General features: G+C 54.8%; 1 protein-coding gene across 2 annotated transcripts in view; it reads right to left on the reverse strand.

The window, feature by feature from the left end:
* PLXNA4 (plexin A4) overlaps positions 1 to 27,197 on the reverse strand; it is a 309,259-nt gene that overhangs the window by 33,865 nt on the left and 248,197 nt on the right. For both annotated transcript variants that reach the window (XM_029073007.2, XM_029073008.2), the window contains exons 6-15: positions 22,248 to 22,371; positions 21,621 to 21,774; positions 20,209 to 20,308; positions 19,227 to 19,341; positions 12,894 to 13,094; positions 8,201 to 8,297; positions 6,995 to 7,191; positions 5,377 to 5,528; positions 4,846 to 4,963; positions 277 to 413 (exon numbers count right to left, since the gene is read on the reverse strand). In XM_029073007.2, the coding sequence (XP_028928840.1) occupies positions 277 to 413; positions 4,846 to 4,963; positions 5,377 to 5,528; positions 6,995 to 7,191; positions 8,201 to 8,297; positions 12,894 to 13,094; positions 19,227 to 19,341; positions 20,209 to 20,308; positions 21,621 to 21,774; positions 22,248 to 22,371 (1,395 nt within the window). The remainder of the gene's footprint in view (positions 1 to 276; positions 414 to 4,845; positions 4,964 to 5,376; positions 5,529 to 6,994; positions 7,192 to 8,200; positions 8,298 to 12,893; positions 13,095 to 19,226; positions 19,342 to 20,208; positions 20,309 to 21,620; positions 21,775 to 22,247; positions 22,372 to 27,197) is intronic.

The raw sequence follows: 27,197 nt of genomic DNA on the forward strand, positions 1-27,197 counted from the left end.
CCAGGGCTTGGCATCTGGTAAGCATTTGACAATTTACTGTTATTTCTACCAATATTTTTTTGCTAAACTGAAATCTCTTCTACCACCCCAGCTCCCCTCTTGGGGGTCGGTTCTTCCTCTCGCAGCAGGGGGTGCCCCACGCACACTCTGATCACCAGCTGGTCTCCAAGGAAGAAGCGGACGGGCGCGGGCCCTGACCGCTGACCGCCGTTGAGTGGGGCCGGCTTGGGACCGGAAGCCGTGTCTGCGTGCATACACGGGGTGGGCGGGGCCTACCTGTGGAAGAGGCAGGGCTGGTTCCCGAACATGACCACCACGCTGCTGCCCGCGTTCAAGTTGGAGCCGGTGATGGTCACCTGGGTGCCACCGGACATCGGCCCTCGGCTCGGTTTCAGGTCGGAGAGGGTCAGCGTCTGGAATGGGAGGGACCGGCGTGAGGGTCAGAGTAGGGTCGGAGGGCAAGGTGGCACCAGACAGCCGGTTGGCCTGGCACGTGCCTTTTCACGAATAGGTTCGGCAGCAACAGGATGGAAGAGCTGGGGAACGGTCGGCCCGCAAAGTGAGTCTGCTCTGGTTTGACCCGATTCGCAGGTTGGCATCAGTGGCTTCGCTGCAGGATGAGCCGGCCGTGCTCGGGAGCGGGACGTCAGTCAAGGCCGTGGGATACTGCTCCCCTCAGCAGCCTCGGCCCGCTCCGCCACACAGTATACTGCACTTTGTTAGGTCTTTGAACTTTTTGGTTCACTTCCCTTGCAAAATCTCAACTCCTCCAGGAGGCCTTCCTCCACTCATCTCTCTTATTCCCCCAATGGCCACTTCAGCTCTTCCATGCCGCCCACACTCTTGGGGACTCCCCCCCGCCACCCCCTCCCACACACACACTGCATTTATATACTTGGCTTGAATTCTGTGACTTCCTTCTTATCTGTAAATTATTCTACTGTTGCTTCCACTGTTACATTCCAAGCTCCTTGGGGGCAAGGATTGTGTCTTCCAACTCCACTGTACTCTCCCAAGTGCTCAGTCCAGTGCTCTGCACAGAGTAGGTGCTCAGTAAATATTATTCAAATAACTGCTTTACAGTATTTAGTTCAGTAAAATGGCAATTAGCAGCAGGAGTGGAACACGTACCACGAGAGGTGGATGCGACAATAAAATCAGAATTTGTAGAGGACAACGTCAGTCTTGGCAAAATCTCAGGACCCCCTACCCATTAGCCCATGAATTCCCACTGAACCCATGGTTATCGAGCTGCAATTTTCCCCATAACACAGAGGTCCCGTGAGACCATCCCTTGCCACTGCATTAAAAGAAACCTGAGGGAGACCAGCTCAAAATGAAAGAGTGTGGCCTGTTGGAAAAAAGCCTGGGCCGGGGAATCAGAGGATTTGGGTCCTAACCCCAGCTCTACTGCTCTATGACCTTGGACAACTCACTTCTTTGGGCCTTGGTTATCTCAGTTAAAAATAGGGATTAAGACTGAGAGCCCCATGTGGGACATGGACTGCATCCAACCTGATTAGCTCGTACCTACTCCAGCGTTTAGTACAGTTCCTGGCACATATTAAGCATTTAGCAAATACCATTTTTAAAAAAAGCCTTCCCTCAGCTTGCCAGGTCTACCAGGTCAAGGAGGGTTGGGACTTCTCCCCATTTAACACCCTAAGAAAGCAATTCCCAGGCAGGTCCCATTCCCAGAGTCATTGCTGGGCTTTGAACCCGAGAGTCCTGTTGCCCGGCCAAGATTTGTCGCTTCTAAATGGATAGGGAAGAAGCATGGGGTAATGGGCAGAAGGGCCTAGGAGTCAGAAGGTCGTGGGTCATAATCCCGGCTCCACCACTTGTCTGCTGTGTGACTTAGGGTAAGTCACTTAACTTCTCTGTGCCTCAGTTGTAAAATGGGGATTGACACAATGAGCCCCATATGGACAAGGACAGTGTCCATCCTGATTTGCTTGTATCCACCCCAGTGCTTAGTACAGTGCCTGGCACATAGTAAGCACATAACAAATACTATAATAATGATAATAATAATAATGATCATTATTATTATTACCATCCCACCTGCCCTTCCGGAGAAAAGACTGGAGCTCTCCGCTTCTCTCAGTCTGGACAGCAATAGGGTGGGGGGTGGACAGAGTGGGGAAAGGGGGTGACCCCAGGATGACAACCCAGGCTGAGCCGGTCTTTTCTGAAGGGCCCCCACGGCCCTGCCGCAGGGAAAGGGGAGGAAGCGTCATTCTGTCTGTCCGTCTAAGGATTTGGAGTTGCAGTTCGTACTTTCATTAGCATTTTAATGGAAAAACTTTCCACTCGGTCCCAAGTGAGAAGTCGGTATCTGCATTTAAATGAAGAATTTTTTTTCCTCCCTTTTAAGAACTACAGCGCAAAAGCTCAGAGCCCTCCCCAGCTCCCTGCCGCAGCCCACAGCTGCTGCTGCTGACGCCGCTGAGGATCGATAACACAATTACAGAAGAAAAGAAACACACCCCGGGCGCGTGCACGGCGACACACATGCCCACGCACATGTGTGTGTGCAGAAGGTACTCACTCACACTCTCCCGCTCTGCCCCCCATTGCGGCAGGTGGGCGGGCACACACCGTGTCTGGTCTGTACACGCCGATGCACACACTCCCACAGACAGATCTGCATGTAAATCCAGTCCCCCAACTGGTTTCTGGTCCAGCTCCAGGACTGGTATTCTCCCTGGAAAGCTCAATTTCTCCTTGGGACCCAGTCCCCACGCCCTCCAGCCCTAAGTTCCTCCTTACCCCTAAAGTCCCCATTGGCAGTAAACCTGTCTAGAAACTCCGTTAACTCTCCCAAGCGCTTAGTACGGTGCTCTGCACACAGTAAGTGTTCAATTAATACCACTGATTGACCATCTATCTCTCCGTCTCCCCCGATTAGACTGTAAGCCCGTCAAAGGGCTTACCGATTTACTGATGTTACCGATTTGTACATTCCAAGCGCTTAGTACAATGCTCTGCACATAGTAAGCGCTCAATAAATACTATTGAATGAATGAATGAAATGCAAGGCCCTGACCACAGTAAGCATGAGATCTTGTTGGAGAGTCTCCATAAACTCCTTAGGGGTGGGGAGAGGGAGGAAAGAAGAGAGGGGAAGAGAAAGGGAGCTGGGGGAGAGAGAGGGAAAGGGGATGGGGGAGGGGGAGAAGGGAATGGGGGAGAGGGAATGAGGGATGGGGGAGGGGGGAGAGAGGGAAAAGGAATGGGAGGGAGAGAGAGGGGGAGACAGAGAGAGGGAGATGGGGAAAAGGAGAGGGAGGGGCAGAGAGAAAGAGAGAAGAGAGGCAGGAGGCAGAGGGTGACCCATTTGCAGATGGCCCCAGCATACCTCATACTGAGTTAGAGGAGGCTGCCTAGCAACTTTTATTTTAGGATTTTCAGAAAGGCCATACCTGGTTCCTGCGGCCTTCACCTTTCCCAGTCCCAGAATCACGGCTGCACTAGTTGAGAAAGTTCTCGGGCGGTGGCGGGGGGCAGTTACAGAGAAGCTTTTTAAAGTTGCGAGAAAGTATTAATTATTCAAGCCGGGCTTCATAAATATTTCATTGCCAGTTTGCACGGAAAATCAGAATTTGGATTATTTACCGACTCTTTGCCTTGCTCCCGGGCCCAGAGGAGACAGGGAGAAAATCTCCCTTCCCAGGAGGAGCCAGACAGCCTGTCTGCCCACCAGCCACCTCACTGCCTGCCCGCCTACCCACAGGCCTGCCGAGGAGAAGGGCAGGTTCGGGGAGACCTGGGCAGCGGTGATGGACTCTAGCATTCCAGGGGAATACCCAGGCTGCCAGGGACAAGGCTACAGAAATCTGTCCCCTCTCCCTGGCTCCCAGAGTGGTGAGGGAGCAGAGGTGGGGCTGCCAGACACTGATCGCAGAAGAGAGCAAACAGGACTTGGAAAGAGAGTGCCAGGCCACAGAGAGCTACAGAGAAAGGGCAGAAAAGGGACTCTACGGTCCCAGTGGGGAGGGGTAGCATTTCTCTGAGGGAATAGAAGACACAGAAGGAAACCTGGGGGAGAGGAGGACTGGAGTGTATGGGATGCAGGGGTACATGAGTGTATGTGTATCTGTGTGTGAGTGTATTTCTCTGCACACACGTGTCCCTCAGCAGGGTGTGGGGAATGGCACACATGCATGGCCACACCAAACTGGTATTAGCTGCTGGATTCTCGTCTTGCCCCTGGGGCTGAAAAGAAGGAAAGAGGTGGGGTGAGTGGGAGGAAGAGAAAGGGGGAGAGACAGACACGGCCAGAGTCAAGTGAGACATTTCAGGGCAGCAGGAGCCCAGGCAAAAGCCCATCCCATAAACTCTCCATACAGCTGCTCAGAGGCCCCAAGTCCAGAGGAAATGATCCCCCCACTGCTGTCATTCACTGTGGGGTAGGAGTGTGGGGAAAGTCTGTTGTGCCTGTGAGCCTAGGTCACGGGTGTAAGACTCAGACTCTCTTCCCAGCCTGGCAATTATAGGAAGAAGGGCCAGAGCCCGCCAGCCACGACCATCCTCTCCCACTACCCGCCCTGCACCTCTGGACACCTGGGATCAAAGTATCCTGTCTTTCCACAGAGCCCCGGGGGGGAGGGAGAAGAGTGGGGACCGGGAATGGGAGGTGGGGGAGGATAGAAGTGGGATGCAGAGAAGGGGTGCAGGACCAGGAGATGGGGGAGGAGAGAAGCGGCAGGATGAGGTTGGGGAAGAAGTGAGTGGGACCGGGAGGTGGCGGGATCAGGAAGTGGGTAAGGCGGAGAGCGGGAGCAGGAGGTTGTAGTAGTAACTCGGGTGTGGGACGTGAAGGGGTAGGGTGCACAGACCCACCATGAAGTAGTAGAGCTGCGAGGAGCGGGCCATGAATTGAGGCTTGCATTCTGCCACACAGATCTCCACGAAGCCGGCATGTTGGCTGGGTTTGGCCTCCCCCATTTCACACACGATCCTGTGGGACAACAGGAGGGAGCCAGGTCAGACTGCAGTTCACTGGGCCCGGGGAAAGGGGTCAAAGCTGCGGCTCTTGGAGCGGAGGGGCGGCCCTCAACCTCAACTCTCCAGTCTCCACACTCTGCCCGGCAGGAACGTCGTCCCCTGGGGGTCTGGGACTCCTTCCTCCATCACCCCAACCTCCCCCACCCCCCGCAGGGTGGGACTCTGCAAAGGCAGGGCACGGTCAGGGTCCCATGGGGGCCGGTCTCTCGCTCGAGCGATTGCTAGGAAGGCTACGAGGACCCTCCCGTGGGGGACAGCTTGGCCGGCTGCTTCTTTACCTGATCATCTGTGGTCTGGGCCCCACAGGTAAACAACTCATCAACCAGCCCTAGTCCGCCCCATCCCTGGCAATGGGGCCCCACTCACTGCTCCGCGGGAACGTAGCCATCCACCAGAGGCCTGCAGTCCACCCCCGCCACCTTGACATGGGCGGCGATGTCCCGGAACTCCAGGCCCAAGTTCTCCCCGCGGATGGTCACTTTAGTGCCTCCTTCCCGTGGGCCGGTCACTGGGATGATCTGGGAGAAGAAGATATGAGGTGTCTCTCCCCCCACTCTCAGTGGGGACACTCCCCCGCCCTGACACTCGGCGTAGGTTCCGCTCCCTGATTCCTAGCTCACAGGGGGGATGTCCAGGGAGAGGTGGGAGAGATGAAAGGGAGTCTAAGGAGTCAGAACAGAATCCCAGGGCTATCGCCCAGGCCCAGAAGGAGAGGAGCTTAGCCAGGGCATGTCGAGGGAGGGGCCGGGGTTTCTGGGAGATTCGTTCATTTGTCAGGCAGGGCTGGGGGTGTCCAGTTCCCCTGGGGCTTAGTGGATGGGTAGCGAGGAGGAAGGGTGAAGAGATCCCAGGAAACCAGAGAGTAACTGGTTTCCTGCCTCTCCGGCCCTCAGTGGGATGTGACAAGGAGGCAATGTGTGATAAGATGGAACAGAAAGCACTGTGGGAAAAATCAAAGCATCGCACAGCCCCGTTTCCATGACATCATTCATTCAATAGTATTTATTGAGCGCTTACTATGTGCAGAGCACTGTACTAAGCGCTTGGAATGAACAAGTCGGCAACAGATAGGGACAGTCCCTGCCGTTTGACGGGCTTACGGTCTAATCGGGGGAGACGGACAGACAAGAACAATGGCAATAAATAGAGTCAAGGGGAAGAACATCTCGTAAAAACAATGGCAACTAAATAGAATCAAGGCAATGTACAATTCATTAACAATTCATCACTGCAGGCCCACCTTACTGTGCCGGGATTTATGTGGCAGACCCCGATCCAGCCTGCAGCTCCTGAGAGAAATATTCACCTCTGACCTGGTCTGTAAACCTCCCACCCCCCTTGGGCAGTCATCTCCCCCCACCACACACCCCACCGGCTCTGCTCCCAGCATGGGGGGCCCAAGGAGGCTTGCTCTCTCTCCAAGTTCACTCCTCAGCCCCCAGCCGGCAGCTGGGAAGGGGCTCCACTGGGTTACACCAGTGCTCCGGGCTGCTCTCTCGACCGGGCTGGGGCAGGTCTGTGGGCCGGTGGGAGTGTGGGTCTGTGGAGGGCTGGGGAGGGATTGGGCAGGAGGAGCGCCGGCACTGGGAGGGACTGGACGCTGCCAGGATTTCCGGGTGAACGGGAGGATAGGAATGAGGCAGAACCTGTCTGCAACTCCGTTGTATTGTACTCTCCCAAGCGGTTAGTACAGTACTCTACACATAGTAAGCACTCAATAAACATGATGGATTGATTGAGGCGGGGTGCTGGCTGGGTGCAGGTTGGCAGGAAGGGGGAGGACTCTTCCAGGGCAGAGACAGGGCAGTCCCAGGTAGGACAAGATCAGGCTGGCCACCGGGGGACTGCCCGGTTGACCAGTCCCAGGCAAAGTGAGGAAGGGGTGACCCTACTCCAAAGAGGGGGCCAAGGGCGGCATCTGATGTGGCCGCTTCTAGTGACCCCAGGAGGAGAAACCCAGGGAGTAGCGGGAGTCTCACGTTACCTCAGTGATGCGGGGGTTGGTACACTTGGCGCTGGGGCCCGACAGCTCCAGCCACTGGTGCTCCTGGGCGGGGCAGTGGTGCCGCAGGGTACACTGGCCCTGGCTCTGGCCCTGGCACCAGCCGCACTCGAAGTCCGGGTCCGCCTTGAGGCACAAGCCACAGCTCTCCCGCATGGCGCCACACTTGTACAGGTGAACTGGGGACAGAATATGGGAGTGGGCTGAACTCTTCCTAAGTCTCCTCGCTCCCACTGATCCCTGGTTTGGGGCCCTTCCCTCCCTACATGGGCCTGGTTCACACTCTCCCCACAGTCCCAGCCCTCCCAAGAACCCACCTCCACCAACAAGCCCTCCTCAATCAGCTCCCAGCATCCTCAGCCACGTATACCCTCCGGCCAACTCCAGCACGTAAGGAGCTTAGATATGCCCATCCTCAACACTGGTGTTCATGTGTCTACTTCAGGGCGCACCCCATCATTCATTCCGATTCCTCGAGTTCTAAACAGTTTTATGCCTATCTCCCGCACTGGGGTGTAAGCAACTTGTGGGCGAGGATCACTTCTCTGTGCCGTGCTCTACCGAACAATTTGGATGGCGCATTGTACCCAGGTGGATCTCAATGGATGCCATCGCCGCTACCGGGAGCAGGCCGAACAGGACTGAGCCTAGGGAATGGTAGGGTGAGCGTAGGGGTGGTAAGGAGCCCGGGGCAGGGGTGCAGGCCGAGGTGAGGAGGCAGTGGGCAGTCCAGGGTTCTCACCCGGCAGCCCAGGGAGGCAGGCAGGGTGAACTGTTCTTGGAGACTCCCTCTGGGACTGCCTGGACAGGAGGTAGCAGAGAAGGGGACCCAGCAACGGAAAGGGGTCACATCTCAGGGATGTGTGGGTGACAAGGGAGGGGAAATGGAGGCAAAGACTGCCCCCCCACCCCAACTCCACCACCCCCACCACCAGGGAGCTCCAACACAAGGGTCGGCAAGGGTCCCACCTACCCAACCAGCCCAGAATGCACACTCCTCAAATCCCACCTCCAAACTCAGTGACCTTGACCCACATCCCCCTCGAATATAAACGCCACGGCGGAGGCCTGGTGGTGCGACATTCCCAGAAGGCCGGCAGTGGCTCGTGGTATCATCACTGTGGGTCACCACAGTTACTGTGTCAAGGGAGGCCAAGCCTGGGGGAGGCTGTCGGGAGGAGGCCAAACCTTTGTTTTGGGCCGGGTTGTCAATACTGAAGTCTCCGTTCCACACGACGGTCAGCTCCACCGGCAGGCTGCTGATGTCCATGCCCTCGTAAGAGTACTGCGGCAGGAAGGAAGAGACAGAAGAGGAGAGGGTTGGATCTCCACGGGCTTCTGGAGCGATCCAAAGAGCAGGGCTCGGGGCTCCAGGGGGGTGAGAGGCGGAGGCAGGTGAGGTCTCGGGCCAAGACGACCCCCGGAATTTCGAGGTTGGGATCTCTTGCTCGTGTGGCCGAGTGGAGAGATAGTATGGGACTGGGAATAAGCTCTGCTCCAGGCCCATCACTTAATCTCGAAGAGCCTCACTCTCCTCTTCTGTAAAATAGGGATAATAAAATACCTACTCTTTGCTTGCGAGCCTCAGCTGGGATAGGATCTAGGTCCCAATCTCCTTCTCCTTTGTTTATGCCAGTGCTTAGCAAATGCTTGGCACCTTGTAAATCTTTGATAAATATCAGATATACCAGCCTAACAGGGTGGCAGGGAAAGGCCTGTCTCCTTTCCCTCTTTTTCCAGGAGGTAAGACCAGCCATCAGTTGGGGCAGGTTCCCTGTTTGATGTCCAGATGCTTGGGTCCCATTAATGATAATAATGATAATAATAACAATAATTATGGTATGTGTTAAGTGCTTATTATGTGCCAGGCACTGTACTAAGCGCTGGGGTGGATACAAGCAAATCGGGTTAGACACAGTCCCTGTCTCACACAGGGCTCACAGTCTTAATCCCCATTTAACAGATGAGGTAACTGAGGCACAGGGAAGTGGAGTGACTTGCCCAAGACCACACACCGGGCAAGTGAAGGACCTGGAATTAGAACCCATGACCTTCTGACTCCCGAGCCTGTGCTCTACCCCAGCTCTGTACTGCCTCTCTCACTGTGTCATTCAGAGCTGGACACTCCTTTCCCTGGGCCTTGGACTCTCTGTGGCTAGAACATGGCGGAGTGTGTGTGTATGGGTGCGGGGGGAATGACACACCAGCTCCTGGCTGCCATCTTCTTTCCAGAGGTACAGAAACAACATAAAGCTCTGCGGAAATTACTCTGCAGAGTGAGGCGGGAGCAAGAGGGAGTGGGCCAGTGGTGCCAGGCCCTGCTCTGAAGACTCCTGATGTCCACGGGGGGCTCACCCCTCCAGATCTGAGCCCAATCCTGGCTAGAACTTGCCCTGTAAGGGAAGTCGGGAAGCAGAGCCCTGCTGGAAGGGAGCAGGCTGGGCAGTGCCCCCCTGGAGTCCCACCCCCTCCGGCAAGAGTCATTCGGTTTCCAGAAGGGTCCCCAAATCTGGACCAGGGGTCTGTCTGCAACATGGACCCGGGGAGGGGTCTCAGAGCCCAAGCATGTTTCTAGGCGGAATGGGGAAAGGGTACCCAGTGAGGGAGAGAAACGTACACACACATGCATACACAGACAGGGAGGGAGAGAGGCAGACAGAGAGGCAAACAGAGAGTGGCACTTGGAGATGCCGGGCAGGAAAACCCCGACTTTAGCTCAGGAGAGGAAGGGAAGCTGAGAGAGAGAAAACATGGACAGAGATTTCCCATCTTGTCTTCATCGGCCTTGATGGGGCATTTGTGCTTGTCCTGTAAGTTATTTGGCATGACTACTCTGTAATCCTCTTCAGCTAACCTAGCACAGGGATCTGCACACAGTCTGAACCCGCTGTCTGACTGGCCAGGGTATGTATCTGGGGACTTACAGACACGCAGGTATGTGTACACTATAGGTGCATATGTGTGTGCATGCAAATCTATATGGCTCTATATAGAGAAATGTGTGTAGATACATATGTGTAACCATAACTCTATATAAATATGTTTATGTGAATGCACATCCTGGAGTGTTGTGTGTGTGTATTGATAAGGTGTGTGTGTGTGTATGTGTGTATTGATAAGGTCTCTAAGAAAAGGGACAGGAAAGATTTTGAGAGCCAAATCCCTCTCTTCTCTCACTTCCTGGGGCCAGGGCTGTAAAACACTAAGAAGATCATTAACCCCCAGTGCCCCAGCTTCCTCCCAAAGGAAGTCACTCTCCTGTCTTACCTTCTTCTCTGGATGTTTCTTATACCCTGGAGGAGATCTGTCAAGTCTTAGCAGCCTCCCTCCTTCCCTTCCACCCCCGCTTCTACACGCCGCTTAGCATTTATATAGCTCTCTGCAATCAGGGACAGTTAATCTGTAAGGTCCTTGGGGGTGGGGAGGCTGTAAGACTAGCCCCCAGAGGCCTTGGGTCAGAGAGGTTAAGTGTCTCAATCAAGGTTGGACAGCCTAGGCTACAGGAGGGTTTAGAAACTGTCACCTCAGTTTCCCCAGGTTTAAAAACCCGGAGGACAGATACCCACCCTCCCCTCTCCCCTGCTCCACAGCTCTGATCAAGGCTGCAGGTTAGAGCCACTTCTTCACAAAAACCAGAAGTTGGGAGCAGAGGGGACACCCCAGGGGACAGTGAGGGGGTAGGGAGGGAAGCCTTGCTGTCTCCAATGCTAGCGGGGTGGGGTACCACCCGCCCTCGGTTACAGGGCCCACTAGGGATCCAGAGGGCTGCGGCTGTGGGGCTTTCCCAGGTCTCCAGATAAGGCATTTCTAGACGTGGGTCTGCTCCATCTCAGACCATGGAAACCAAAGTTTCCTACAGCACAGCCCCCCTCCTACAACATAGCCATACTCAGGCCATCCCCACTCCGGTCCGGCCCCCACGCACCCGTGGGTGAGCAGCCGGCCCGAGCAGGGGATGGTCAGCATCCTGGGCAATGAGCCAGCGAGCCCTGACCTCCGAGTGACCTCCGTGAGCTCATTTTAACCTCGGCTGCTCTGTCACCGTCCCGTGACGTCTGGCCGGGCAGCGGCCCCGCGCCCCACAGAGTCCGGAGGTTTAAGGTTCTGCCGGTGAGGCTGGCCGCCAGCGGAATCGGGAGTCCGAGCACGATCTAACAGGCTCCCGGGGCCGCCCGGGACGGGGCCAGCGGCCGCTCCAGTCCTTGGGGAGCTACAGCCGGGGAGCGAGATGGCAGTTGGAATCACTCAAACTACCGCTATTAGCACCAATAATGATAATAATAATTTGCTGTTCTATAGGTGTCCATGAGGACAATACTAATTTCTTGAATTTCTCTTCTTTCCTTTCTGGTGACTCAAGGTTGGGGGGAAGAGAATTTAGAGCTGACCTGGCCCTGGAACCTGAATCCCCCTCCGCCTACCACCCTCTCCTCCCCTCCTCAGGGGCTGAGGGGGAGGGGGCATCCCTGCAGTGTGTCTGACCAGGTGCCAGTGCGTTGGGGAGAACACTGGGTAGCCAGGACTCCTTCCTGCTTGCCCTTGAAGGATTGTCTGGTTCTGGTCCAGCTCTTGGGGATGGGGAGGTATCTTTGGTCTCAGCCCTGAGTGCGAACTTAGACTATAGTCTCCCGGGTCTCAAACTAGGCCAGGCTGTCTCCTCAGCCCACCCTTAGCCAAGCCACTCTGGGGCCATAGGATTGAAGTCCCCTTCCCTTCTCTGCCTGGGAACACTCTCATCCCGCGACCAGACGTCAGGATGGAGGCGGCCAGGAACCCGGCCAGAGAGAGGAGGCGGGATCGCTTGGAAACAGACCAGGAACCACTGGCCACTTATTCCAATGGCCTAATCCAAGGGAGGGGGCCCGACCCAGAAACCGAGAGACCACCTGCCCTCTTGGGTGCCTCCATCATGCCTTTCATCTCCAAACCCAGTCGCTGTGACCCAACAGCAAGTGTGGACACAGCACACGAAAAGAGGCTGGATCTTAGCCTGAGGTACTGCTGTCTCTGAGTGCTCCCACTTGAGTTTGATGGCAGGAAACAGAGAGAAACAAGGACACAGGAAGGTCAACAGCAGGACAGGAGGTATGGACAAATGGACAGGCAGTAGGGCTGGCGGGAAAAGATGGGTACAGAGAGGGTACGCAGATGGGCGGGACTCTCAAATGGGAAGGGAGTCGCAACAAGGGCACAATCAGATGGGCAGGTGGGAGGGAGGGAGGGAAGGAAGGTTCCGGGAGGCAAAGCAAAGGCATGAGAAGCAGCGTGGCCTAGTGGATAGAGCACAGGCCCGAGAGTCAGAGCGACCTTGGTTCTAATCCCAGCTCTGCCACTTGTCTGCTGTGTGATCACTTCAATCACTTCATTTCTCTGTACTTCAATGACCTCATTTAATAAAAATTATAATAGTAATTATTACTGCGTGCCAGGCACTGTTCTAAGTGCTGGGTAGGATACGAGCAAATCGGGGTGGACTCAGTTCCCGTCCCGCTTTGGGCTCACAGTCTCAATCCCCATTTCACAGATGAGGTAACTGAGGCAAAGAGAAGTGATTTGCCCAAGATCAAACAGCAGACACATGATGGAGCTGGGATTAGAACCCACGACCTTCTGACTCACGGGCCCGTTTTCTCTCCACTAGGCCATGATGTAAAATGAGTAAGACTGTGAGCCTCATGTGGGACATGGACTCTCTCCTACCTGATAAGCTTGTATCTACCCCCAGAGCTTAGTACTGTGCCTGGCACATAGTAAGTGCTTACCAAATACCATAAAAAAAAAAAAAGAATGGGGTAGGCCGAAACGGCTGCAGGATCCACTCCAGGGTTGGGTTGATCAGCAAGCTGGGCCGGGCCCAGAGTTAGGAGTGGGGGTCACTCACCGAGGTGTTCTGGCACTGAACACTGGAGCTGTTGAAGCGCAGGGCAGGCACCCTCTGCTCGCTGCCCTGGATGCTGAGGACGCACTCATAGCCCCGCTGTCCAGACTGCGGCTGAGGCAGGTTCTTGGCCTTGAGCGTGATGGGCTTGACCACCTCCACGGGCACCAGGATCTTGTCTGCTCGCAGCAGCTGGGGGCAGTCCTGGGAGCCGAGGGGGCTGAGGTCAGGAGGGCCAGACGTCCGGACAAACGGACAGAGGGCGTGGGCGGCCCTGGAGTCTCTGGACCACCCGCCAGCCCCGCCCGCCGCCCGTCAGCTGATCCCAGGACCACAGAGAGGAGCAGAGGACCCACCCCGCCCCCACGACACACATACACATGCTTGAGCATACCGCTGCCAGTCTGCCTGCCTTCCTGATGCCCCAACGTTGAGACTTTCCAGCCCTTCTCTCCCTCCCTCCCTTGCCGCTTGCAGGCCCAGGGAAATTGGTCACACTGATGCAACGCCAGGACTAGAACCCAGGTCTCCTGACTCCCAGGGCTGCGCTCTTCCCACCGATCCATCTGCGAGCTGGTGGAGCGCGGGCCTGAGAGTCAGAAGGACCTGGGTTTTCAACCCAGCTCCTCCACTTGGCTGAGTGACTTTGGGGAAGTCTCAACTTCTTTATGCCTCAGTTCCCTCATCTGTGAGCCCCATGTGGGTCAAGGACTGTGTCCAACCTGATTAGCTTGTATCTTCACCAGTGCTTAGTACAGTGCCTGTCACATAGTAAGTGCTTAAACAAATACCATGGGGAAAAAAAGGGTGGACGCAGCTCCAGAGGAGATCCACAGTCCCATCAAACTCATCTGCCCACTGAGAGCTGCCCATGCCGGGGTCCAGACCCCCAGGGACCGGACTGGATCGGCTAACAGGAAAGGGGTGAGGTGGAGGGTGGTGACCCTTGGCCTCGGCCTCGACCCTCACAACTGCAGATGGGTGGGAGCTCCAAGAGGGTTTGAGGAAGCAGCTTCATACTCCTCTGCGCTTGCCGCATTACAGAAAACCTTCCGCTCCTCTCTGCGCCAGGCCTTGTTCACATCTCAGCCTGCTGGTCACCTCTTTCCTGCTGCCTCCATTCACCAGGAGAGCAGGCAAGGGGCTCGGCCCCTCGATCCTCATGTCTTGGGCAATTCCTGCAGGGATCGGGCTGGGGGAGAAGAGTCCGGAGTCAGGAGTAAGGACCTAGCCCCGTTGTCAAGGAGAGGGAGGGGATAAAGGGAAGGAGATGCCGCAGAGGGAAGCAGGCCTCCTGGGAAGGGAGAGGGGGTGGAAATCTTGCTAACCAGTAGGGAGACCCTCTCTGGCAGAAAGACCAACAAGGAAACTCTTTAGCAGCCAAATAGCTGCCAAAGACCCGACCCCACCCAACACCCTACACGGTGGGCCATCACCCCCTCCCCCTGTCGCACTTGTTCCGGGTACATTAAGCAGCCCTGATGGACGTAGCCTCGAAAAGGCCTAGTTTGCATATTAAAAAGGTTGGAGGTTCAGAGAGGAAGTTCATTAATGATAATTGAAGAGGCGCAGGGCTGGGCCCCGATCCCCCTCGTTGCCCGTGGCTATCTGATTGACCCATCGGACCTCCTAATTGAAATGTAAAATGGCAATTTCTCCTGAGGCAACAAGGCGCGAAGAAGTCGGGCCCTGAAGCCACCTCGGTGTCAGGGGCCCCTGGGGGAGACCCTCCTAGGTCAGAGTACCAGCAAGCTGTGATTTGGTGGAGAGGAGGGGGTGTGGAAAGCGGGGATTTGTGCAGCACCCCCACCCCCACCCCAGGGCTTGATGCTTCCTCAACATCTTCTGCTGCTGCAGACCCCCAAGCAGACATGAGACTCAGGATAAAGGTTGGCAAAGCAGGGATGGATCCCTGGGCCACCCGGACCCCTCAGCCTGAGCTTCTAGTTCCTTTTCTCCACTGTCCCTCCTTCCCTCTCTCAATCCAACATTCAATCAACCAGTGCTATTCGTTGAGCGATTACTGGGTGGGGAGCACCATACTAAGCACTTGGGGAAGTACAATAGGGTGAACAGACACAATGTCTGCCCTCAAAGAGTTTACGATCTAGCAGAGAAGCTCACCTGACCTTCCTCATCAGCATCATTCATATCATAAGGAGCGCTACCTGAAGGATCAGGATGGGGAAGATGCTCAGTGCATCTTTCTTCATCCTCCTCCAGCTACCCCAGGTGCTGGTGGGCTGCAACCCTGGGGTAGAACCCCAGGTGAGCGAGGAGCATGGCCCGGGGAGGAGGAGGACAGCGTGCCCTAAGGGGTTCTGGGTAGCACCCCCCAACATCGCAGCGAGAGACCCAGAATTGGAGGCAGCTTGGCGCCTTCCTGGGCCCTCTAAGCAGCTGGGGCTCCCTCCTGGAATGGACGATGAGGGATTCTCAAGGTACAGAGGGCACCTAGCCAACATCCCTCTGCATGTGAAAGCCAAGGGTGTATTGGACCTGTAATATAGGAAATTGTCCTAGAATATAATCATTATTAATATGATAATAATCATGATCACCCAGTCCCTCTGTTCCAGGCCAATAATTCCACCTGAATGAGTTCTTTGTCCAGGAAAGAAGAGGAAATTCAATGTCTCCCATGACTATAAACAAAGCCAATACTGAAACCGAACCCTCCCCTGCCGGGCACGCGCGCGCGCACACACACACACACACACACACATACACACAGGCAGATGGAAAACTGGCCGGGGACACAAGATGGTGTCTTCCTAGAGATGAAAAGGCAACGGGCAGGTTCATTCAGTGTCTAACAATAAGATTCTGTCTGGATCCACTCAGCCTGGAATGGAGTGGAAATGAAAACCTGGGGACGGGGACACCGTCAGGCAAGAGACTAAACAACTGATCTGGCAGGGAACTTGTCCCTCGCTCGTTTGATACTACCCAAACATTTATAACACTGCATTATACCTGGTGGCTTCTTAATAAATAATGCTCTTAGTGGGCAGGGATCGTGTCTACCAACTATGTTGTATTATACTCTCCCAAGCGCCTAGTACAGTGCTCTGCACACAGAAAGCACTCAGTAAATATCACTGACAGATTATTACTCCTCACCCCCACCATCACTACTCTCTATGGGGTTGGTGTGCCTCCCTCCATTTCACTCCTCTCCTTTCTCTGCTGCCTTCATTCCTGTACCTGCCCATTTCTCAAGTTTTAGCTCCAGAGATCTAAGCCAGCCTCTGCTTATAATAACAATAATAATAATAATGATAGTGTTAATAATAGTTGTGGTATTTCTTAAGAGTCTGATATATGATCAAAACTGTTCTAAGCGCTGGGATAGATACACGGTAAATCAGGTTGGACACAGTCCCTGTCTAACGTGGGGTTCACAGTCTTAATCCCCAATTCACGGATGAGGGAACCGAGGCACAGAGAAGTCATTTGCCCGAGGTCCACTTGCTTGGATGAGGGAGTGGGGTTTTATAATGGTAAAAATAATATTATAATATTATTAGACTGCAAGCTCATTGTGGGCAGGGAATGGGTCTACCAACTCTGCTACACTGTTATAGTGTACTCTCCCAAGCTCTCAGTACAGTGCTCAGCACACAGTAAATGCTCGACAAATACGACTGATTGAATTATCTGGGCTGTGATTTAGCAAGTCATCACTGCCAGCTCTTTCCCCAAGTCCCACATCAATCAGTCAGCAATATGAAAAGCAGTATGGAAAGAGCCCAGGCCAGGAGTTAGAGTAACTAGGTCCTAATCCCTGCTCCACTGGTTGCCTGCTGTGTGACCTTGGGCAAGTCACTTCACTTCTCTGGGCCACAGTTCCCTCATCTGCAAAATGGGGATTCAATACCTCTTCTCCCTTCTACTTAGACTGAGAGCCCGATGTGGGACCCGCTGGTCTTGTATCTACCCTTGCACTTAGCACAGTGCTTGGTCCGTAGTAAGCGCTTAAATACCAAAATTATTATTATTATAATTACCATTATCATTTTCTATTGAGCACTTACTGTGTAGAGAACACTGGACTGAGGGCTTAGGAGTACACAACATGGTCAGGTTGGTAGCCGCACTCCTTGCTGCCGACGAGCTTACAATTACTTGACACGGTCCAGATGCCCAAAGCCGGCAGGCTGGGTAAAATATGGGCATGCAGGGAGCACCAGTGGAGAGGCAACACACACCCAGAGGCCACACCAGGAAAGTTTTCAGCCCAGGAAGGCAGGATGCCCTGAGGGCCTCTAGCTATGGGCCAACACCATCCATCCCAGAATCGGGCAGCTGCTTGCCCTCAGCCCAGCATCCATAATGGGGGGAGGGGGTCACATCCAAGTCCAAGCCCCTTGCCGAAGCCCTGTCCCCAACAGGGGCTGCCGGGGCCCTGCCAACGCCCAGCCCACACCTGCCTGGCTACAGGTGAAGAGTCCACCCTTCTCCTCTCTCTCCCTCCCTCCTTCCATGCAAGCCCACCATGAGCCTACAAGAGCTGTGCCCAGGGCTGGGTTGCAGGAATTGGGGCCCATCTGGCCAATGGACATTCTTGCGTGTGAATCTCTGCCAGAGCCTGTCCATCCCCAAACTGTAGTACAGCCAGGGGACAGAAGGAATGGCTTTCTTCTCCTCCTCTTTGAGCACCAGATGCAAACTCTTTCATATACTGAAAATCACCCATTTGAGAGAGAGAAGCAAATAAGAAAGGAGAGCTCAGAGAGAGATGAAAACTCCCTTCAAGGTAATTAAATGATTAGGAGCTTTTGAAATCCAGCAGATAACTCATTTGTTTTCCACTTTTACTTGATATTCTTTGGGTCTCTCCAGGCACAAAATCCTTGGCAGACACACCATTTCTGGAGACACTGATATGGGTCTGAAAAGGCCTTTATCTCAGATGCCACCGACTCATGTTCGCTGTTTGAAGAGAAACAACGAGTCCAAAGCTGCAAGGATGCAGTAGTCCCTGGGCCTGGAGAGGTCATCTAGTCCAATGCCCCGCCTTCAAGCTGTGAGGCATCGAACCCATGCCCTGGGCTCTGAAATGGGCGACCCTTCACATCTATCACTTCCAAGGTGCCCGACCATCCATCATCGGGAATTCTAACCTGGTCTTCTAGCTAAATTTTTCCTGCTTCACCGAAGCCCGTTTTCTCTTGCCCTGTCTTTGGTGGAGGCAGGCAACAGATTCCTTCCTGACTTCTGAGCTCACAGTGCTTCCTGTCCCAAACTCTCAAGATCCAAGCCCTTTTCCCTCCCACCAGCTCTCCTCTTTTAAAGGGACTGAATTCTGGACCGAAAGCTGAATTTTCCCACCTTTATTCCTGTTTGGTGAATGCCCTCTTCCCCCCTCCATCTCCCAAATCATCGGCCCAGGTCTTGCTCAAATAACAGCCGAAGCGGCCCACAGGCAAAGCGTGAGTTCGGGCCAGCCCACACGAGGTGTACATCGGGGATACTGCCGGCACCAACTGCTGACCAATCTCAGCGTCCACGTGCCCAGACTCGACGTAACAGTCAATCACTGGAGATGAGCGCATTTCCTCCCCATCTCCTCCTCCTCTGGCCCCTCTCCACCTCTCATCTCCAGGGATCGAGTCCTGCCTCTCCAGCCTTCCTGGTCTCACCCCTCCCCGCTGCTCGGACTTGAACCCTAGTGACCACCGCTGCGGGGAACACAAATGTCATCACCCCAGCCCCCTTCCTGCCTGGTCCCCATTCCCACGGCTCAGGCTGAGGCCGGAAGCCCGACTGCCAGCCGGAAGCGGGTGGCAGCGGCCAGTCTGCCCTGAGCACCTGCTATCACTTAAAGTTAAAAAAGAAAATCGTACCGGAACGTGGGGTGAGGAGGGTGAGTGTGGAATGTGGAGAAGGGGGTAGAAAAGTTGCCAGGGATGGCACTGGGACACAAGGGCAGGAGAGGAGGTAACAGAGCTGCAATTCAAAGTTTTTCCTCTCCCTAGTGTTTGGACAACCTGTCACAGGCTGGATATAATTAATTACCTGCCAGGCTCCTTTCCCAGAAGTATAGTCCCAGTGCCCTGTGGGACGTTCCTGACTGCGGCTGAAGGTGGTGGTTTTCCCAGACCGTGGAGCAAAACGGGGAAGACCCACCTGTCCCAAACCCCCATGCCCCACAGCCCTTCTTTAGCAAGTCCCACCCCAGGCTGCAAAATCCTCCGGCTTCATAGACCCCATGGGGCTAGCCCCTGGAGCCTAACTGCTCCCCAGCCCCCTCCAGAATAACTTTCCAACCGGAGGAAGAAAAGGGAAAGGAAAAGGAGGAGGATCGGAGGCTGCTGCAGACCGCTTTCTCACCTCTGGCAGCTTCACACGTCCCTCCTGGAAGGAGCAGGTCTGGGGGTCGTGGGTGCAGACGTGCCGGTACTTGCACCAGAGGCATCTGTAGGGGCTCTCCACACAGGACAGGCACCTGGACCCAGAGGAAGAGGAGAAAGAGGAGGAGGAGGAAAAGGGAATCAGCGGCAGCACCGGAGTCAGCGGACAAGCTTCTTGCTGGGTCTGAGAGCATGTGGGTGGGAGGTATGCCTCAGTCTGCCCCAGAGGACGATACGGGTGCTGCCCGGGCTGGGGGAGAGAGCTGCTCTCTAACCGAGCCCAACAGGGAACAGAATCTGGCAGCCTGCAAAGTGATCCTACCTTCCCAGGGGCTCCTTATCTTGCTGAATGTTTCGGGTCTGGAGGTGCCAGAGGCAGGGAGGGGGTTGGGACTCTGGGAAAGAGAGGAGAACTGAAGGGGTAGTCCACGGATGGGTAAACTGAGGCACAGCATGGTGAATCAGGTGATTCTCCCAATGACTCGGTGTGTACAGTGAGGAACTGAAACTGGAAGCCAGTTTCTACCCCAGCTTGGGCCCTATGGGGGTCCCACCTGCCACTTCTTCTTGGGGAACAGAGGGCAGCCCCAAACCTATCCACCCCCCTTTTCCTGCAACAAACAGTCTTTCCTGCTCAGATGAGTACACAAACAGAACAAAGGTTGTTCTCTGGCCAACCCACTTAGTTCTGGCTCTGGGCATATGGGCTAAAGGCCAGTGGCCTGGCAGCCTCTGGGGTGGTGAAAGGAAAGGGAAGCGCCCCCTCTCCCCTCCCATCAACCACAGCACATTCTCTCACAGTGATAGTTTTTCTCTGTCCTAGGGGCTGGGCAGGACTGGTGGTGAACGCTCAAAGGAAAAGCCTGGGAACTTCCATGAACCCCCAGAGGGAGAAGAGAGTAGGTCGGTTTTGCTGGAATATCTGATGATGGGGGTGAGGAGGGCAGGGGCCGGGCTCTTACGAGTTGTGCACGCTGCAGTTGTAGAAGACGAAGCTGGTGCTGGCAAAGGTCACGCCGGTCTCTTTCGACTTAAGCTGCAGCTGGACAATATGGTGGTCCCCTGGATAGCAGAGAGGCAGCAAAAGATAAGGAGAGGACACCTAAACTGTCGCTTTTATGACCCCTCAGGAAGGGAGCCGGGGTCCAGTGGGCCGCAGCCCCAGGCAGGCTGGGGGCAGGGCAGATGGCTCCCCGTTCAGTTCTCCTGAGGGGCACAGCCCCCCACAGCGGCCCCCAAGCCCCACAGGAATACCCTGCAGGCCAAATAGACCCCAACAGGACTTCCATTACATAGGTACCGGGAGAGGGTCGCCGGCCTCTTCTGAAATGGCTCTTCCATTCCTCGACACACACAGGCACACACACACACACACACAAGCACAACTGCATGCCTTAAGTGAGGGAACCCTGGAGTTTATTGGTGCTCAGATGGCCCTGAGGTCCAGGCCCTCAGACATTCCCAAAAACACAAACCCAGGCAGTCTCTCCCCACGGACAGCAGGCCGGGGGAAACAAGGGATGTCAATTTAGGGTTAGCCCAATGGCCCACCCAACCAAGGTCTCTGCTCCCTCAGAGATAACAGTGTTCAAAATATTCACCAATGAACCATCTGATATCCCTAACCTTCCCTCTGATAGTCCATTTCAGACCATCTGTCCATCAGCACATCCAAACATTCCCTCCACACAGTCCACCCTTCCAGCCCCTGGGGCTGTGGGGGGCCAGGGGCCCATCACCAAGGCCCGGGCCGAATCCCCAGCGTGGATCTTGGGGTCCTCTAAGAGGCTCTGTTTCCCCACCTTCTCTGAGTGCTGCATTAATCACTCAGCGCGAACGGAGCCTGGCAGGCCCAAACTGGGGGAACAACATGGAATAAATCAGGCCGAGGCAAGCCCATCCATCGCCGGCTCTGACAGCCCCCGCTGTTCCTGGCTGACGGGGCCCCAGGAGTGGGATCTGCGGGGCAGAGCCAGGAACGGTGGCGGAGGAGGTCCACGAGACTGAGATCTGTGGCTCCACTAAGGAGGGGCTGAACCCAGGGGTACTAGTCTGCCGTGCCCAGAGCGACAGAGGAGAGGCTGCACTCCTCATCTTCGGCTCATCCCACCTCCCCCGACTCCTCCCAGCTACAGCCGCACTCATCACAATTCCAGTGGGAGTTGCAATCTACACCCGCACACGCACAGCTACGTCACTACAGCTTCTTCCCCAGGAGGGAGGGAGGGATGGCGTGGAGGAAGAGGGCAGCAGTACTCTGGCCCTCTTCTAAATCACTCCAGGTGAGAGAGGCCTCTGGCTCCATCCCGCCCCACCCTCACTGCTGTGGCCATAGGTCTGCGATAGGAAAGGAGGAGAGGACGGGGCTACTGACCATTCTCGGTGACGATCTGGGGCACCTCCTTGGCCGTGGGGGAGTAGCATTGGATCTGGTTGCCCACCACCAGTCCGTCCATCTCTGACAGGTCCTCGAAGGTGCAGTTGACACCGGCTGACAGCTCTGGGACGTTATAGGTTTCCAGGACGAGCTGGCAGCAGAGGAAGGAGGCAGAGAGGGGCAGAGAGAAGGGAATGCAAACATAAAAAGAGAAAAGGAGGAGGGAAAGGAGGAAGGAGGAGGGACAAGGAAGAAGGATGAGGGAAAAGAGAAGAGGAGGAGGAAAGAGGAGTGAGGAGAGAGGAAGAAGGGGCAGAAAGGAAGGAGGGGGAAGCAAGAGGAGGAGGGGAGAAGAAGAGGGAAGAGGAGATAGAAAAATTAAAAGAGATCCCCAGAGAGAGATAAAGGGCAGAGAAAGAGAAAAAGAGACAGACAGACAGACGGACGCACTATGTTTAAAGTCCAGGGATTTACAAGGCGTCCATCACAGAGAGCTAGGTGCTTCAGGTGCAGACACTCTGAGCTAGAAGCCCTCAGGTTGATCACTCGCTCCCACTCCCAGGACCCTCTCCGCCAACCGAGAGAGCAACCCCTGGCCCCCATGCCCCCGCCTCAGCTCCTCACCAGCACGCTGTATTGGGAGACGGAGATATTGTTGGGATGCACCGTCAGGCGGACGCACTGCTTCATCTCGGAGGCGAAGCGGCGAGGCTCCCGCGACCGCTCACAGCGCTCCTTCCGGGTGCACCTGTCAGGGGTAGTGGGGACAGAATGGGTAGTGGGTGAGGGACTCAGAAGTAGAAAAGTCAAAGTCCTCGACTTGGGTAAGCCAGGAAGGAGGGATTCGAGGCCTACAGGAGCCCCACAAGCAATTTTCCACGGCTGTCCTCTCCCCCCGACTCAACCTTCAGTCAGGCACCTCCGAAAGGGCTCACTCAGCCCCAGCAACTGCAGTCAGTACCACTAACTGATTGAATGACTGACAGAGGAAAGGAAAGGAAAGGAGCTCGTGGGCAGAGTGCAGGACCTGGCGGGCGAGCACCCTCCTGGCCCAGAGGACCCGAGCCCGGGGCCCAAACTGCCCGGTTTGCCGTGCCCCAATCTGACTCCTTTTTCTCAGCGAGTCCCAGCACCAGGCCAGAGCTGCCTCCGAGCCACTTCCTCGGTGAGCTCGAGTGGCTGGCCCAGCCGAACTCAGGCAGCGGCTTGGCACCCGGGACCACCCTCTCCGCCTTCTACTCCCACCAGCATCAGCATTAGATATCTGTCCCTGCTCTGCAGTGGCCCCCAGCTTAGTGTGGGGAAGACAGTATGGAGGAAATGAGAGAAAGAGAAGTAGCATGGCCTAAAAGACTGAGCACAGGCCGGGGAGTAAGAAGGACCTGGGTTCTAATCTCGACCCTGTCACGTGTCTGCTGTGTTACCTTGGGCAAATCACTTCACTTCTCTATGCCTCAGTGCCCTCATCTGTAAAATGGGGATTCCGACTGTGAGCCCCATGTGGGACGTGGACTGTGTCCAACCAGATTAGCTTTTCTCTATCCAGTGGCTCAGTATAGTGCCTGGCACATACTTTACAAATGCTTATGAAAAAAATAAAAAGAGGGGGGCAGGAGAGAGAGGTAGGAAGGGGGAGAATGATTCTTCCCCTTCTTGGCAGACGGGCTGCCTCTCACCATGGATGGAATTGGAGCTGGGGGGGTGGCCCCACCCCCATTAATAATAATAATAATAATAGTAGTAATGGTATCTGTTAAGCGCTTACTATGTGCCAAACACTGTTCTAAGTGGTGGGGTAGATACAAGGTGATCAGGTTGTCCCACGTGGGGCTCACAGTCTTAATCTCCATATTACAGATGAGGTAGCTGAGGCATGGAGAAGTTACGTGACTTGCCTAAAGTCACGCAGCTGACATGCGGCGGAGCAGGGATTACAATGTTGGTATTTGTTAAGCGCTTACTATGTGCCGAGCACTGTTCTAAGCACTGGGGTAGACATAGGGGAATCAGGTTGTCCCACGTGGGGCTCACAGTCTTAATCCCCATTTTACAGATGAGGGAACTGAGGCACAGAGAAGTTAAGTGACTTGCCCACAGTCACACAGCCGACAAGTGGCAGAGCTGGGATTAGAACCCATGACCTCTGACTCCCAAGCCCGTGCTCTTTCCGCTAAGCCATGCCGCTTCCCCATTATCCCATTGAGGCCCGGCTTCCTTCCTCAGTGGTCGTGAGTTCTCATCCCGACTCTGCCGCATGTCTGCTATGGGAGCTTGGGCAAATCATCTCACTCCTCTGGGCCTTAGTTACCTCTGTAAAATGGGGATCAAGACTGTGAGTCCCATAAGGGAAATGGACTGTTTCCAACCTGCTTACCTTGTATCTACCCTAGTGCTTCGAACAGTACTTGGCACATAGGAAAGGCTTAACGAATACCATAATTATCATTCTTCCTACTCCCTCCCCGTTAAGCACAGACACGATGATGTACATAGATGGAAACCCAAATGTCAGGGGCAGAGAGTGTGAGAGGCACTGGACAATTCTCTGACATCAAAATCAATTCCCATGTGCAGGAAGCTTCAGGATGAAGGTTCTTTCCTCGATGGTAAGTCCAGCATCAGTGTTTAGAATGGAATTCTTGGTAAGCCATGTTAATTGCCAATTAACAGCTTGACTCATTAGAACAGGCTAGTCCCTGCCCTCTGGGAGCCTTCGATCAAAGGCAGTCAACACTGATCAAACACATCAGGGACAGACGGACAGTAGACAGACAGGATAGGCAGACTTGGGAAAAGGAGCTCCATGGGGAAGCACTTTGGAAAACACACTTCAGAGCACGGGGGAGAGAAGAGAGGGAATCCTGGGAGTTACAGAGACAGCAGTGTCACGGAGGGCTTCCGGAAGTGGCACTGGAGAACTGAGTGGATTACCGGAGGGGGTGGGCCCGGTGGGCGGGGGAAGGGGGCACTGCCAGGAGGCGGCTTGGGAGCATATTTGTGGCTAGCCAAAGGGGAGGAGCCAATGGACTCAACAGACTGGGTGGACAAAGAGAAGGGCAGTAGCCTGGAAGTGTCCGCAAGCCTTCTTGCCTGGGAAGCGGGCAATTCGTTGGCCTGGGTCCTGTGATGATGGGGCAGCCGGGCTCGGAAAAGAACAGGAGGAAGACAAGGATTCGGTCTGGCTTGAGTTAGCAGTGAGAGGTCCAGTTCATTGGATCTTACTGAAAGAAGACTAGAGTTAGAGGGATTTCCGAAGTCATCTTTCCTCTCTCCCTCCAATCCACTCACTAAACCATATATCCCTACAGCCGGCCAGTCGTCCATCTGCCCACCCATCCATCCACCCCGTTTCTAAAGGTCTCCACGGAAGGAATTTCCCAACCTCACTTGGTCTGTCAGCATCTGTCCACTAGAACACCCTTCATCACCATCATCATCATCCTCACTGTCAAGCACTGGGCTAGGCACTTTGGCTCGAAAAATCAACCAATCAATCATATTTATTGAGTGCTTATCATGTGCACTGCGCTTGGAAGAGTACAATATAGCAGAGCTGGTGTAGACATGTTACGTGACCAAGATGAGTTTATAGTGTAGAGGTACCAAGAAGAAGGCCCAGCCCCATCCCATCAGGGGATCATGATTTGCACAAAATAAAGCTACAACTGGTAACAAAAGTAAGCAAAAATGAATGAAGTAGAATATGCAAATTGGCAATTAAGTAAGGCCTGAGGACAGGTGATGGAAATCTGGAGTGGGCAGTAGGGATGAGTTAGGGAATGTCTCTGCCAGGTGGCTACTTTTTAGGACTTCGTAATCTACTCCTGATCCCTCCTGCTGTAACCCAAGCTGATTTTCTACCATCTGTCCTCTGCAAAGTCACGCTCAGTGTCCTGCTGGCTTCCCCTCTCACCCTCATTCCTCCCGGGGTCCATCTTCCAGACCCCCGAGCGTGTCTTGACTGGCTGGAGGATTTGGTCTACAACTTGCTCCAAAGGTGCTTGCTTTCTCATTTGCTCTCTCCCTCCCTCCTCAGTGACTGGCTCCCATCCCACAAGATGAAGGGTCAGGTTTTAATTCCGTCACCTCCCCGGTTTTGTCTCTCCCGATTGATGGAGGCAAGGCGGGCTGCTGTCGAAGGTTCCGTGGAGTTAATTTAACAGGCCGGCTCCGGTGCCGCGGACTCCATTACCTTCAGCCATTAAGCTAATGCTATGGACTTTTCCAGGGTGCCCGCAACAGACGACGCTATTAATAGCGTTATTAGGTCCATTAACGGCCAGCCAGAAAAGCCAGCATCGGCTTAAATAATTCACCGTCTCCCCAACTTTGAAGTTCCCATTTCCAAGTGCAATCATCGGGCCTGCCAAGTGTCTTTGATCAAATTAAGAAGGGAGAGAATGGTATTCCTCTCAGACTGAACTTCGCCCCCTGCCCCCACCAGCTGTCGGGAGTGGGCCCGGAGACCAGAGGAGCCAGCAGACAGTCGAGGAAGTGGCTGGGGTTATTTCCAGCCTGTTGAAATATTTGCAGGTGTTGTATTTAAAGCATCCAGCTGCACTTCCTGGGGTTGGGCTCCCTGTCCTTCACGGCCCTGCGGGCCAGCTTGGGGAGTGAGGACCCTCGGCCCCACCTTCCAAGGTGACCCCAGAGTCCCGGGCTTTCGTGTGGGAGGGGGCCTGGATGGGAGGAGGATGAGACAGCGGGGACAAGGGATGGGGGTGGGGGTGGGACGATCCCCATCCCCAGTGCCTGAATTGGATCATTATCATTATTATGGGATTTGTTGAGTGCTTATTATGTGTCAAGCACAGCTCTAAGCTTGAACGGCACTTCCTCTCTGCCCTCTGACTCCAGGAGGGGCCTCTTGCTGGCCCCGAGGGGGAACCCGGCCCAGGCAGAGGGGGAGAACCCTGGAATTTACCATTCTTGACTCCCAGCTTGCCTCGGATGGCTACTGGTTGCCACTGAGGGTCAGAGAGACTGTTCCGCCAGATCAGGTCAGGGCACTAATGCTTCCGGGCAGAGGAGGAAAGGTGAAGTCCTTGCTTGCCAAGGGAGCCGGCAGCCCCTGGCTAGGAAGCTCCTCCCTACCCATCCTGTCCCATCCCATCTCCCCTAACTCCCCAGGCTGCAGCCTTCCCCCTTCTCCTGCTGCCACCCCCTTCAAATCGGGTCACTGGGGAAAGGCCCAGACTTCACCCAATCTGCCAAACAGAGGCTGAACTAATCCAAGACTTTGGTTTGCCCAGCCGGGTGGGGGGAAGTTGTGGAATGGCAGAAAGGAAACAGGTCTGTTGGAATGAATGGACTCCCCAAAGCGTCCCAGCTTTCTTATTAAAGCTCTAAGAGGGCCCAGGAAACTACAGGAGGAAGGCACATCAAGTCTAAGATAAGTGCCAGGGCTGTTAGAACATTTCTGCTCTACTCCTAGGGGCCAGGAGGGAGGAGGTCAGAAATATTGGCAGTCAGAATTGTTGTGACAAAGAGGGAGGGGAAGACTTGGGACCCTGCTGATTGATTGACTGACTCATTCATTCAGTCGTATTTATTGAGCCCTTACTGTGTGCAGAG

Source organism: Ornithorhynchus anatinus, chromosome 10, assembly GCF_004115215.2.
Source record: "Ornithorhynchus anatinus isolate Pmale09 chromosome 10, mOrnAna1.pri.v4, whole genome shotgun sequence".
NCBI lineage: Eukaryota > Metazoa > Chordata > Mammalia > Monotremata > Ornithorhynchidae > Ornithorhynchus > Ornithorhynchus anatinus.